Source organism: Elaeis guineensis, chromosome 1 (genome assembly GCF_000442705.2).
Source record: "Elaeis guineensis isolate ETL-2024a chromosome 1, EG11, whole genome shotgun sequence".
In the NCBI taxonomy this organism is placed as follows: domain Eukaryota; kingdom Viridiplantae; phylum Streptophyta; class Magnoliopsida; order Arecales; family Arecaceae; genus Elaeis; species Elaeis guineensis.
In genome coordinates this window covers 115,530,856-115,546,181 of record NC_025993.2, presented here as the reverse complement: position 1 = coordinate 115,546,181, position 15,326 = coordinate 115,530,856, and the positions used below count along the sequence as shown (strand labels likewise).

At 35.9% G+C, this 15,326-nt stretch overlaps 1 protein-coding gene across 3 annotated transcripts; it reads left to right on the top strand.

The window, feature by feature from the left end:
* Window positions 1-5,778: 5,778 nt before the first annotated feature.
* LOC105038731 (phosphopantothenoylcysteine decarboxylase) lies at window positions 5,779-12,944 on the top strand. Of its 3 annotated transcripts, none has more exons than XM_073260650.1 (3): window positions 5,779-5,919; window positions 11,772-12,133; window positions 12,383-12,944. In XM_073260650.1, the coding sequence occupies exons 2-3, from the start codon at window positions 11,795-11,797 to the stop codon at window positions 12,668-12,670; spliced, it is 627 nt and encodes a 208-aa protein (XP_073116751.1). In that variant the 5' UTR covers window positions 5,779-5,919; window positions 11,772-11,794; the 3' UTR covers window positions 12,671-12,944. The 3 variants fall into 3 exon arrangements, with proteins under 3 accessions (XP_073116751.1, XP_010912902.1, XP_073116750.1); XM_010914600.4 differs by having other exon boundaries at window positions 11,767-12,133; window positions 12,386-12,944; XM_073260649.1 differs by having other exon boundaries at window positions 11,767-12,133.
* Window positions 12,945-15,326: the final 2,382 nt, after the last annotated feature.

Below are 15,326 nucleotides of genomic sequence, written 5' to 3'. Positions count from 1 at the left end.
AACCCGTAGGAAACCCGTAGATTGAATTGGATTACTTTTGTGTCGTTTATAACGTGTAGACAATCATCAACTAGCCGTTATACGTAAGATTGGTACACAATATTTAAAATGATTAAGGGTGTTCTTTGTCCCTTTAACTGAGTTCTAGTTTTAGTAGGGTTTCAGAAGGTTTGGACTGGACTAGTTTATTTTTGCTGTCAGGTTTGCGATACGAGACAAGTCCATCCGATTCACTCAGGGGAATCAGATTGGTAGACAAACCACAGAACTGTTTCAAACCCTTATGGAGTTATACATGTTTGCATGGAGATGCAGTCCATTTGCCTGACATGGTTAAGCTAAAGACCTGGTCAGGACCTCTATGACTGAGAGGCCTTGTCTCACCCATGTTGCCTACCTGATATTTTTCCAAGCCAACATCGGAGTCCAGACGTTTGACTTCAGCATCAGATATAGAGTGGTTGCCAGAACCATGAGTAAATCACCATTACATGTCACCAAAGCATTGCCTCCCAACTCGAATCTACTCAAGAATGATATTGAATCTGATATCAAATGAATGATTGAACTCAGATTTAAGTGGATGAGAGAAAAATGAATGAATGACCTAAAGACAACATGTAAAAAAAAAAAAGTAATATAGAATAAAAAAACCATAATTATACATTTTATGGTACGATTTGCAGCTATAAATGGGAGCTGCAACTCTGCAATGTTATAAAATGGTGCTTGATAGCCATAGATGCAAGAAGATCCAATATGCCACGAGACCTAGCCTTGCTCCTGGGCGGTTCATCAATATCCGACCTCCAGAAACCCTGCAAAAGAACCAAGTACAGATTAGAATGACTTCATCTGCTTAAATTTAGACAAGCTATTATCTTTAGCAATAAACTAGGGGCCTGTTTTGATGCCTGATCACCTATATGTAAGGCATTCCCCATCATAGTGGGAATCATGTTATCTGAACCATTAGATTTAGCCTAAAAACAAGTAAAAAGCGATGCCAAATTTAATATCTTACCAGATACCATCAACTCTATGTGCAATCAACTTTCCTTGCTTTGGAATGAGACCAGATGTGTTCAGAGATTTGAAAATGTGACCTGCCAAGAAACAAATTGGTATTCCATGAGCAGCTAGAACTAGTTTAAGATTGAGGCTGACAATATCAAACCTTTGTCATCAGTTTCCTGGGCAGCAATTAATCAATCTGACCCAGAATCAATGCTAAGAACAATGTGGCCGGTCGACCCCCTCCGCATTGTTCTCACATGCACAGCAGTGGAGATGGGTATTATTGAGTTCTTTCCAATTGGCCCCTGCATATATGCATATGTAAGTTCAGGATCTCCACTATAAATACTTCAAACAGCTTTCAGGTTAGTATTGGAATGATAAATCAATATTACTGTGTTGCAGTTTAGTTTTACAAATCTGATGACTTAAAAAGTATGGATGAACTAATACCGGCCCTACAAGCATAGGGACAATGACCATTGGCACTAGTTTTGGGAAGGACTAAGAAATGTGGTGGGATAGGAAGGCCAGAAGAAAGAACAGAGATGGTTTAATTTGTAAGAAAAATTAAAATTTGATAGGGACAAACAGCTAATGATTAGTCTTGCTAGTTATGGTTTTATAGTTATACGTAGTTTTGAATCGGTACTTGAAAAGGCTTGATATGGTAATGAACATTGCCACAAGCTTTAAATGGAGATGGGCAAGCACAGAATAAGGCTTTCTTTTATTTTACATTTTTAAGGTATGAATATTTTCTTCTCTGTGCATTCAGAACTGACTAAAGGCATGCATTCAGAGTTCATGTTTCTAGTATTTCAGTAGTTGCATTAATAGAATAGTGGATGCATGTGATGTCTAATGATAATTGAAACAGGACCCATCATTGTAAAAGTTGGACACCTAGGTGGTTCAATTAGATTCCAGGTAACTTTGACAGCCTAGGTAGGTCTTTTTATAATCCATTTTATGTGCATGCTTATATTATGAACCTATATTCTCATTCTTTTGTTTAATTTGGTGTCCTTAAAATAAGGTACACTTACCAAAGGAAGAAGGGAAAATTAAAAAAGCTTATTTAAGAAGTTATAACCCTCGTACTAAATCATCCAAACCCAAAAACCTTTCCCTCCATCGAAGTTCAAGGAAAGTGGTAATTCTACATCACTGAGTGGTATGGGTCCATACCATACTATTCTAGAGTGCACTGAAACAGAGAAAGCCGGAGAGGGAAGGGGAGGGAGGAGAGAGGAGGAGGGAGAGAGAGAGGGAGGCACCTTTTGTAGACATAAGATATTGCATGCTACACCACAAAGTGAATTGACATAAGTTTTTCTTTTAGGAAATATGATAAGAGCAACACTATCTTCTGTCAAATTTCATTATTTTGATGTAACAAAGTTAAGTGCTTCATTTGTAAGAAAATTTTTGTGTACGATTTGGATTCTTATCCTTTTATGTATGCATCTCTTTTGTAATATATATTTCTATATTAAATTTAAAAGTAAATAATAAAATTTCAATGAGAGTAAATAAAAAGTAAGAAATATTGAGGACAAGTTATATGAAAAAATATTTAAATTTCTATTTTTATATAAAATTATAGATATATAAAAATTTGAATAAATTGAAAAAAATACTCAAAGCCAGATGGCATCCTTCCTCCTCATAGCTATTTCACTAACCATTACAATCATAATATGGTATTGCCACAAATTTTTACATTCCATAAATCTTGATTTTTGCTTTTCTCCACGATGTAATCCACTGCATCTATGGTAACAATTTACCTCTCTCATCATAAAAAAATAAAACTAAAAACTGACGTCCAAGATACAAAAAGATCAATTATTTGTTTATTTTTATTTTCATTGATTACTGGAGCAGATATGATATCTAATATGGTATAATAAATTTATCTAGAGAAAATATCCATGCCACAAATATTTACCAAAGATGTAAGATAGGGTTATAGTTAATGTACAGAATGGTAATTTTTTTCAATCCAGTGGATAGTTGATCCGATCCAAGCCGACTCGAATGGGGTGGATTTTACTCTATTCGATTAAGAAACGGGATAGATATGGATTTTAAAAAAAATATCCAAAACGATTCGAATCGGTTATATAGCCCATCTCCATCCGCTCTTGATTTATTTAAATTTAAACCTCCCATGGCTCTCTCTCCCAATCTCATTTACATCAAACCCACACCCACCCACTCCCCCTCCCCCACCCTCTCTCACTCTCACTCTCGCTCGACGGCCAATGGGTCCCCACCCCTAGCGGTGGCGACGGCGGCAGGATGTCGGAACCCTAGCCATCATCTAAGCTTCCCTATCGGTCGCTCCAAGACTCCCACCTGATCGAGACTCGTGAAGATGGAAACCAGAGGAAAACAGAGGAAAACATTTGGGCTGTCGGAACCCTAGCCATTGTCTAAGCTTCCCTATTCGGCCGCTCCAAGCCCCCCACCCGATCGAGACTCATGAAGATGGAAACCAGAGGAAAATGGAGGAAAATATTTGGGCTGCCAGAACCCTAGCCATCATCTAAGCTTCCCTATTCGGCCACTCCAAGCCTCCCACTCGATCAAGACTCATGAAGACAGAAATCATCCCACTCGATTGAGACTCGTGAGACAGAAACCAGGAGAAAATGGAGAAAAACATTTGAGCTGCTAGAACCCTAGCCATCGTCGAAGCTTCCTTATTCAGCTGCTCCAAGCCTCCCACCCGATCGAGACTTGTAAGGATACAAATCAGAAAAAAATGGAAGAAAACATACGGGCCACCGGAACTCCAGACATCGTCTAAGCCTCCCTATTTAGTAGCTCCAAGTCTCCTACACGATCGAGATTCCTGAGGATGGAAGCTAGAGGACATATACGAAAAATCAATGAAAAACACAGGAAAACTGGAAAAAATTAATAGGTAGGACCTTTTCCCACATAGATTGATAATTTTTTTTTCTTTTCAATTCTTTTTCTTTTCATTTAATTCTCTTTTTCGAGATATATGAGGAAGGAGAGCACCTGAAGTTAGGTTTCGGTTGGGGTTTTGATAGCTTAATCTTGGTGGAAACATGATATTTTGTGGAGTTTGGGGATGGCTAAATGGGGCCGCCCGTGGTTGTAGGGTGGTAGCGGAGATGGAGAAAGGAGAAGGGGAGATTGATTCGATACATCCGATCCGATCCATCTTTGGAGTCCGACTCGAGACAGGTATGGGGCAGGTACGAGTATGATTTTTTTTCTATCAAGTGGATTCAGATATCGATCGATCTCATCCATTGCCACCCTTATTTCATCATTTATAGGTCAAACTAGAAAATTTAGCCAACAATACCAATCTTGGTACAAATAGTGCAATTCAAAATTTTCTAAAGTAGTATTTGTTGATCCAGTTGGGATCAGCAAGATAATCTTAGATTATTAGTGATCTTTATTTCAGGATAATTTGATCCTCGATGGTCTATGATCACCTTGTTTGGTGCATTATGTTTCGATGATTAAAGATCCCGGCTATCGAAAAGTAAGCTTTGGCATTTCTTGAGAATCCAAGATTAAGAGCATATAATAAGAAAAATATTCCTAATATATTTCATAAAATTTATTTATTAATTATATAAATATATTATGATAAATTTATAATATATCTATTAATATATTTCATAAAAATAATTTATTAATCTTATACAAATATATTAATTGTTATTATAGAATTAATATATTCATTTATACTTATAATATATTATTATTTTGATACTAATATTTATTTTGATTAAAAAAATAAGGCAATAGAAGTAATATATTAAATAATTTTGTAATAAAAACATAAAATACAATAATATATCTCTATTATAATTTTAAATTATAATTAAATAATTATATAATAATAATATAATATAGTATAATATAATAAATATAATATCAATATAATATAATTTATATAATATTATATAATATATTGATGATATATTGATATACTAATACTTTTTGCTGCACTGAGAAATATTTTTATCTTCAAATTTTAGTCCAAAATCACAATCTTGGAGTGAGTTTGGATATGTGATCTCATGGATGGATTTTCTATCACTAGGTTGGACAGTGAATTAGAAAATGAAAGATTTGGAATCGCTGTCATGTAGGATTATCATGATGCAATATAATATTTCTATTATCTTTATCCATATTATTTCTGATGTTAGAACGATCACCTCATCCCAAACGGTCTCTAAAAGTTCTAAAAATTTAGATTACTTATTATAACTATAGTTAGAGGTTCAATAATAATAATAACTTTGAGAATTTTTTTTTCTACTAATTTTAATTAATAAACGAGCATTTGAAGACACAATTTTAGTGGTTTTATAAAAAAAGTTCTGAAAAATAACATGTCAGGGTTGCCTGTCGGATTTGCCCAGCCGGACTACATGAATTGGGTGGACATACATGGAGGGGCCATAAGGAGTTCGGGTTGTATCTTTCGCGAGAAGGAATGATTGATCTTCTTTTGCGACATCATCCGTTGGATCACACCGTTCCCGGCTATCAAAGCACACAAAACTCTCTAATTCATCACCAGCACAGATCTCGAAGCTACGTTTGCATCCATCGGTGGATTCGAGCGAAGAAAGGTGAATTATTCTTTCGCGCAAAAGATACAACCCCTACCCGTCCACAAGGCCCTCTGTTGTTCAAAAAAATATGTATATATTTTCGCTTTTTAATTCAAATAAATTTCCAATGCCGGCTCCTCCCTTTCTTCGGCGCTTCCCTTCTCTTGTTCTCACTTCCCAACTCCGCCTTATCGGAAAGAACAACCGCGGCGCCGCCGCCGGCAGAAGCGGGGGCCGCGGCCTTCCCCCCCCACTCCCCGACCTTCAGACCCGAAAGCAGGTACATTCTTTCCTTTTCCTTCCTTTATTCCAATCTGTACATCATCCGCAAAGAACTTTTCCCAATCCCTAACGACATCACAAACCCCTTCAATTCTTTAGCCTAAATCTCTGTTCTTCATCTCATAAATTTTCTTGCCAAGTCTCCAGGAATGTTGGTACTAGTGGGAGATTATTTCATCCCGTCGTCTCTTTGCTTGATGTAAGAGCAGTTTTATTCTCATTAAGTCCATTGTATGCACTTGTGGTGCATGTTCATTATCGCCGTTCATGCTTGAAATTTTAATCATTAGATTAATTTGACAAAGGACTCTTCTTTAGCATCAACCTTGTGCTCGGGAGGGGCTTTTGATTTGCCTTAGCTCATGAAAGAGTTGGTTGGTGGGAAAAAATGCGAATAAAACTTGAGGGAAATACTGACTGTAGAAGAGTTTGTAGACCTGACTTCAAACTTATTGGGTCATGCTTGAGTTTTAGGGCAAATTGAGAAAAAGTGTATTAAAAACTTTTTCCTTGGGAAAAATGATTAATCTGGTTGCTTAACTTATGGAAAGGCAAGCGATTATAAAAAGGTGGCACCTTTTGTTTTCTTCTTGAACTTGCAAATATCTAAAATTAAGCTTACACCAAAGAAAAAAGAAAAAGAAACCTTTGAAGTTTTCCAGTGTGTAGAGACACACTTCTTTATGTTGTTCTGTTAAAATACTGCATTTATGACTATAATAATTTGTTGAAAAATTGAATTTCCTTTTTTAGTTTCTGGAAAAAGAATAGTTACCTAAACTGAACTTTGCTAAGTGTGGATCCAGCATTGCACAGTCCAAATGTGTATAAAATTGGAGCAGGTACAGCAACAAACAATCCAAATGTGTATGAAATTGGAGCAAATACAGTAATAAGTTACCTAATTCGTTTCAGCTCTAGCATCTAGGTCCTCAGTCATGCTTCTTAGGTCCCAAGCAGCCCTTATATGTGATTTTGCCACTTTTTCTAGAAGTTCACATGTGCAGGTTAGTTCCAAGTTTCAAAGGGAATGTCTGGCATAAATAAGAGAAGGGTTGCTCTTGGGTGGGTAAAATGCAGTTTCGAAAGGAAGGTTATGATACCTAGCAGGTTTGCTGCTTTTGTGCAATAACCACTAAGCAAGCAACATATGGGAAGAGAGATGACGCAGACTCTATTGCATCAACTAGTGTGAAATATATAAAGTAGTGATCTAGTGGATGTTGGATGATGACATTTCAGAGAATTTTGTTTTGAAATATCTCTATGGCTTGCCTTCGGGATGAATTTGATTTCTTATGTGAAACCCTGTCTTTTGCTTGTTTAAACTCTTTCCTAGTCTGGGGGATTCTCTGATGGTTGCTTTCTAGAGGCATGTTTAAATTGTGTAACCAACAAGGTTGGTCTTCCTGCTGCTAACTATGCTTTATGTTTCAGATTCATGTCCCTCTCTTGTCTAGTGTTGCCACTGTCATACTTCAAAACCATTTAATTTCAATTTTGAAACATTTCGAGTCTTAGATTGATAATGCCTTAATCCATATAATTGCCCCTTTCAGCTGAGACAAGGTCTGCTTGTAGAATGGTGGGATGCCATTTTATTCATCTGTTGCAATTCGACTCCAGTTACCTATGGCATTTGCTCTATATTTTTCCTACATGCATCTATATAACCCATTTGGTGACCAAATCATCTAATTAAGCTCTAGAACTGTATGGAATAGGTTAGGGTGCTCCATTGACAATTTTGTTTGCTATACTTACAACAATCTGCAAGAAGAGCTAACAAAATCTGATGCCTTGGAACCGCATTTATCAGTGATTAACCATATGTTGTCAAGTCAGAACTAAAAGTTTCATTTAACTTGTTCACAACAGCATCACATAACCTATGATAACCAGTAAGCACCATCATATTTAGCTTTGTTTTCTAATCCCTCGTTGCTACTTGTTTCCATCAAAGTCCAAATCCTCTGTTAATATTCACTTTCCAAACCCCTGTTTTCAGGTTATATCAAAGTATTTTTAATCTCTTTCTCGGCCCCAAGTTTCTATCTGTTTCATACCAGGCTTTCCTATGTCTTCATTGCATATACTCCCACCATCTTGATTGATTTTAACCTCCACATTTTCAACCACTAAGGTTCTGGTATTTTTCTTATCACTAACTCTTCCTAGCTGGTTTACTACATTTCTGTCCCAATGTACTCTTTTTAATGTTAATATTCTCATGTTTCAAATGTTCTTTATTGCTTAATGCTGGCTTATTCAACACTGGTTTTCATACTTTCCCTTATCAAACTTTCCTGGCATATTCAACATTGTTTTTCGTATTTTGCCTTATCAAACTTGGCCTCAAGGGCATGCAGTGATCATATAATGCTCAAGGTCAGCATTTTAATTCATTGCCAGTGTTATTTTAATACAGGTGTCTTTTTCATCTCTACTTACCATAATAGAATGAAGATGTCAATAATAATAGTTGATTTTTTTACCTCTTGGTGAGAAATTGTAATTGCTGTCACAACATTGGTGTTGTTTGTTATCATTTGAAATGAGAATAAGATCTCTATTTTGGTCAATTTAAAATTTGGCCTAAAATTTTAAATCCCGTAGGACGAGGTTGTTCTGATTTTTTCATGGAATGGGACGCACCGCCGTCCCGCCCCATCCCGACACTTGGGATAGAGGATGTTCCAAGATGTCTTGATTGGGACGTACGCTAGTTGGACAGCCTTGTCTTGACACATGGGATAGTATCCCGTCCCAATGTCCCGCTGGTACCTGAATCTTTGATTTGGCCCTTGTTCTGTAAAACTTCCATTGTAAATCTAAGTTGACATTCACGCCTTCTCTAGTCTTATCGGTTATTGCTATATCATCTACAAGTAAGTACACGAATGGATCCTCAGTTGAACAGTGAGAGTTAGTGCATTAGTAACACCTATGAAAAGGTAAGACCAAGATCCAGCTTCTATTGAAGGTTTATTGCCACTTGGTACTTACTAATCTTTCCATAAATAGTCTGCATACTTGCTAATATGCTACATACTTGTCTTTTTTATCTTAATTCCCATTTATTATTCTTTCCATGTGCCACCAATTTAACTCTTTGTATATTAGTTCAGATTCAAGACCTATAGCATAGAACCCAAAGAACAATAAAATCTTTATCTCACTAGAAACTGCATCCATAGAAATGTTACAAAGAAAAGAATTTGAGAAGAAAAAACTGGAAGATTAGAGATGAATCAAGAAAGAATGAAGGAGAGGAAGAGGGACCGTGAAGTATGTCATTGATTTGTGTTGTTGTGTACATATTAAGGGCAAACTAATGTGGCCTAAAAGTATCTGGCTACCTGGACTCAGTGGCCAACATGAACAAGGCTGCGTCTGATGCATTTTTCGCCTTTAATACTGGCCAACCTACAATGTTGATCAACTAAGATTGTCCAAAAAATGCCAGTTATATCAAATTAGTAAATTAAATGATAAACATGAAATTTTCAGCATTCCCTTCAACCTTGAATGTTTATACAAATCAACCAAGTTTGGATTAATGTTCATCTAGTTGTATTTTTCTAAGGGCATTGTGACACTGCCAACAATATGATTTGATATACAAAGAGATTTTATCCTCATATCCACTTCAGTGAATTAATGATCCACTTTTGTACAAGGATTGATGGATCACTTTCCATGCCTGAGACTGTCACATGTTAACATTGTATGCATCGTGCTATGTCATTCCAGTCATTTGCCTAGCCACTTATCAGACATTGTGGCAGACAAAATGGGTCCATTTCAGTGCATGTTGATCCCCCACACCAGCAGAGATATACATGCAAATATTACATCTGCAGTAGCATTGTTACTTCCAGGCCTTTGCCCTTTATTTACTATTTCTTATCAAATTTAGTTTCCTCTATTATACAACAGTTCTTCAGTCATGAGTATTCAATTCCCTTGTGGTTCTCCTTACATTTACATGCCAGTTCATCTCAGAATTGCCATTTAATGCCATGCATGATTCTGGAATGGCACAGTTATTACCCCTGATAATTTGTCCTCCACATACTCTACCATGTGACTTTTTTCTCCAAGATGCACATTAATTTTCCAGCTTATGAATTCATTTCTTTTTCCCTTATGTTCAATTTGCAATGGTGCATTATCTTATACTGAAATTATCATCTGAATCTGGCCTTTTCTACTGGTTATTCTGCATATGCTTTACTTATGTCAGTCATATCATCGGTTAAAGTCTCCATTAGCTAATCACTTAAAAATCCGTAATTTGTTAAATTTAGCTCCCATTGGTTCAAATTCATCCCATGTTGTATTTGCTACCTTGCTGCCATTAAGTTTTAGCGTCCCAAGTTCCAAGTGGAAGGATGAAAAGGATTCCTATGTAGAATTACATTTCATAACTGATGAGTTAAGCAGAAAACCAGAAAAAGCATTAGGAGAGAACTTTAAATAAAGATGATATACATTTATGATTTGCATAAATGGAGCCACTAATCTAGATTGGTAGACTACTATGCTTATGCGGTAATACCAAAGATAGATGACATACATTTATGATTTGCATAAATGGCGCCCACTAATCTAGATTGGTAGACGACTATGCTTATGCGGTAATAGCAGAGATATTTTTAAATGTTCACCTTGTTTGCCAAGTAAGAAAGAGCAAACAAACTTGCTAACAGTATAAAGTTGTGGAACCTGTAGGATATCTGGCACACTTGTGCTAATTTGTTGTCTGTTTCACTGGTAACTTATATTTATATGGAAATATCTTATCTTAGAGATCGCTTCAGAATAATTATGGGATGGTGGTGAAACATCTGTGTAGCTGTTTTTTTGCAATCATGGTGCCTTTTAAACTACACCTGTGTCAGCAGCTATGGAAATCTCCAAATTGGTCTGCCAAATTGCTTTAGTTTCTTTCTTAAGCAGCATCACCCCCGCCCCCGCACCCCCGCTCCAGTACTGCAGGCGGAAAAAGAAAGGCGATTTCCATCTTTGTTCAGATCCTGAGTGTGAAGGATTTTCATTTAATAATAATGAGGTCTGTACACTTGCACATATATCATCACCTCTATGTATATAAGCATAGATAATCTGTAGTTGTTGTTTCAAGTAGAATCTTTGTTATCCGCATGCTTGAATAAACTGTGGCAGGATTGCTGTTTTAACTGGTGGGAACTATTTTTGGTCAGGAAATTGAGTCCACATGGAGAGGTAAAAATAGAATTCATGTGTCATAGCTGTTTCAACATAGGATTCTTCTGAGACCATGATGCAATATTGTTTCTCGTACTCTTTCACTTTCCACTTTTACTCCTATAACAGCTATGCTATACTCTTGCTTTGTCCAATTGTTTCTGTATTTTCTTCTCTGTAATAGTTCGATGACAATTGTGTTAACTTGGGAATTTCTTTCTTTGTGATGGTGTAAAATGAACGATATTATCTTCTATACATTCAACTTAGGTTGACCAAAATTTACATTAAGAAAAATTTCTTGATCTTGATAGCTTTAGATGTTGGGATAATTGCTTTTTAATGATAACGTATGATTGTAATAATTTTATTTCAGTCACCTGCCCATGAAATATACTGAAGCAGGTCATTTGGCAAGGTACTACGCATATATTCTGAAATCTGAATGAGATGATTGGCAGAGTAGGCATTAGTTTCACATGTTTGATGTATTTTTCCACAAAAGTTCAAAAAGATCGTCCTTACTGCATGATATCTCACTCTTTACTTTTATTAACTATGGAATCATTAGTTGTTCAATAAGCAGTGCCTTGCTCTTATTTCTGGTTATCTTCAGCCCAGCTTCCTGCACTTAAGAGGAGGTGATGGCTAAGGTGGAGTCATCATCAGAAAATATGATGCATGACAGCGAGGAGCCTGTTAAGACACGGATTCTCCTGGCTGCTTGTGGAAGTGTAGCTGCTATGAAATTTGAGAGTCTTTGCCGTAGTTTTTCTGAGTGGGCGGAAGTCAGAGCAGTAGCCACAAAGTCATCCTTGCATTTTTTAGATAAAGCATCACTTCCAAGGGATGTGACTCTTTACACAGATGATGATGAATGGTCTAGTTGGAAGAAAATCGGAGACCGAGTTTTGCACATTGAACTACGAAAATGGGCAGATATTATGGTAATTGCCCCGTTGTCGGCAAATACCCTAGCTAAGGTATGTGTATAATCTACTACAGCTCTCGACCTATGGCTCCATGAAAAAAGAAATTGCTAGCAACCTGCATTAATCTCTCTTGAAGGGGATTTTCAATTGTTTGAACACATATTCCATGGAGTAAAACGATGCAAAAAAGGATTTATCAATTCATTTCTGTTGCTCATTATGTCTTTCTACACTGATCTGCTAGCAATTCTTTGTTACATTGTTTTATGTGGCATTCATGCATATTCTTGTTCCCTTAAGCAGATTGCAGGAGGACTGTGTGACAACCTACTAACATGCATTGTGCGAGCTTGGGATTACAGCAAGCCTCTGTATGTTGCTCCTGCCATGAACACCTTCATGTGGAACAACCCCTTAACGAAGCGTCATTTAGAAGCAATCAGCGAACTTGGTATAACTTTGATTCCATCCATCACAAAGAGGCTGGCTTGTGGAGATTATGGAAATGGGGCAATGGCCGAACCTTCCGTAATCTTTACCACAGTGAGGCTTGCTTACAAGCCATCACCAGCAAATGGATCTGGTTGATTCTCACATGTTATCAGGTGCTAATCAAGTTTTCAACCTAACATTTTTGCTGTAGCTGTCTTGTTTTGCTCTGTATAATTAAAGATATTATGTTTAGAAATCCACTTTGGTTGTTACTCCTTGTCAGTCAGATTGAAGGCCACCACATAGGGGTATAGTTCTTTTAAATTGCTTCTTAGCTAGCCAGAGTGACTTTGTAATTAGAGTTGTCTAATACTTTGAAAATCTTCTGGCAAATTCTGTTATCTCCTATAAATTGGTGGGTTGTGATGTACATGATGGATGGCAAGAGTCTCATGATCTGGATTTTACTGTGTAGAAATCATTGCAGTTGGAATCTACCTCATTTGGGAAGCATTTAATTCACATGATGATTTATTCTTTGCTATCACCATGGACCCCCTATACTTAAGAATGGCCGATCAGGTTGTTAGAATTTTGCTGTCACACTTATCTCTGTTCTTTGCCTATTGAAGGATTAAATTGTGCATGGATGAAGCTACGGGCAAGGCCAGAATTCCCTTTTCCTGCTGAAATATTGTTTTCGTAGCTTTAGAATGTTGTGAACCTCCACCTTCCAGCTGTCTTGAGGGCTGTTTGGAAGAATGGGGTCTAACCTAATTCAGCTGCATTTAGAAGTATGAAGATAAAGAACATGACCACCTATATTGGCTTTTTGGATGGAAACTGTGGATTCCTCAGTCTTCAGTGGTTTAATTAATCAACCTCTTTCCCACCATTATCATGCAACATGTAATGTGAGAAGTTATACAATGTATTTCTAGTGTGGATGTATTAAAGCTCGAATTTAATATGACAGGGTAGCATAGAACCTGGATGCTTAAGAGAAATATCTATGGGAGAAATGTTTCGTTTTAGAAAAATAATTTCAACATGGGAGAGTTTATGTAAGATGAGAGGGTATTCACATAGAATGAATTTTCTGATTCAAAAAATTTCTTTTGAAAAAAAAAAAAAAAAAGCAAAATGAATCAGCTGACACGCAAAAAACACGTTTTTCTTTTTGTTAGTAATTTTCTTCCTCGTTTTCTCTTAATAAAAGATTGAACGATTGGTAAGTCGCCAGAACGGGATTGAGTTTGGTGAAGCAAGGTGTGGATGGCTGAGGAGATTCAGAACTTGACAGCACAAGGAGTACTAGCATGAAATATAAGATGCGACGGAGGTGTTTAGCAACTTCATTCAATAATAACTGATATAGATATTCAATGTTCACATGATCAAGATATATATTCATGCTTCAAAGGGAAAGTGTCATGCTCCGATCCTAAGGCCCAGCACGACAGACGGCCATTCGTTCTTTGAATTTGATCTCATAAGATGTGCAAAGCCTGTCCTTTCATTTATATATAATTACATCATTCCAAAATTAGATAATGGTAGATGAGTAATAATCGATTTAATATAATTATTTAAAAAAATTTATAATTTCAAAATTTTATATATAAATATCTAAATAATTTATTAAAAAAATTGATTTAATTTTTTCTATATCTTAGACTCCTCACGGCTCGACTCAAGCTTTGATTATTTCGCTCCATTTAAAAAAAATACAAATGAGATAATAAACTTTATAAGCCAGTAAATTACTAGAACTTTAATTTAATTAAATATTATATATATGAAATATAAATTTTTAGATTGAATAATTTTCATAATTTTTCATTATAGATCCAAAATATATATTTGGTCAAAATAAATTTCTAAAACAAAAGGGTCAACCATCTACTCTCATTCTCTTAGTCTCCTTGACTATGGCCACGATGAGCTCGTAGCCTGAAAGAGCCTACATTCTTGACTACAACATGCCGTCCGTCAGTAATGTACCAGTGATCATCCCATTGGAGGCCCGAAAGGAAAACTAGTTTTGATATCATATAGAAAAAGTGCTTCATCAATGTGTACTAGTTCTTGGCTATAACACATTTCTACTGTCATGCACCAGTGATCGCCCTATTAGAGGCTCGGAAGGAGGAGATTAAATCCTGAATCCATGTGATCATAGTTAGATTAGAGAGCAATGGCATCGATACATAACACATTTTTGATGCAATAAAATACAATTCATATCCAAGTACGTCATGCATATTCGATCCAATATTTTACAAATTATTTTCATGTAGATCATATAATATAGTCAATTTAAACAAATTATCATAGCAATAGATAAATTTTTAAATCAAATCACATGCATAATAAAATATACTAGGGGTAGAGGTAACTTACCAATTTTGTCTTAGAATTTCGTGAAACTTCATCAACTAGGAATATTAACAAGAATCTAACATAATTAAATACTCTATTAGACTTATAAGCAGTAAATAGTTTGATTTATCTCATGTTCTAATATACATCATTGAATTTAGTTTGATATCTACAAATTTCGACCAATCCTAAGATCTAATAATTATCTAATATAAGTATTTAAATAGAGTTCATGGTTATCTATATGAAAAGGATTTGGTCGTGATCACGCCTTCTCACTATTCGAATCCGCATATTTCACTCAATCAAATTAAAATCCTTAAGTCAGATCTAATTCTACAAATTAAAGAAAAATTAGAAATTTAAACTTGATTCAGATCAATCAACTGAAATAAAAAAAAGAGAAAGATACTAGATCTAGGCTAATTAG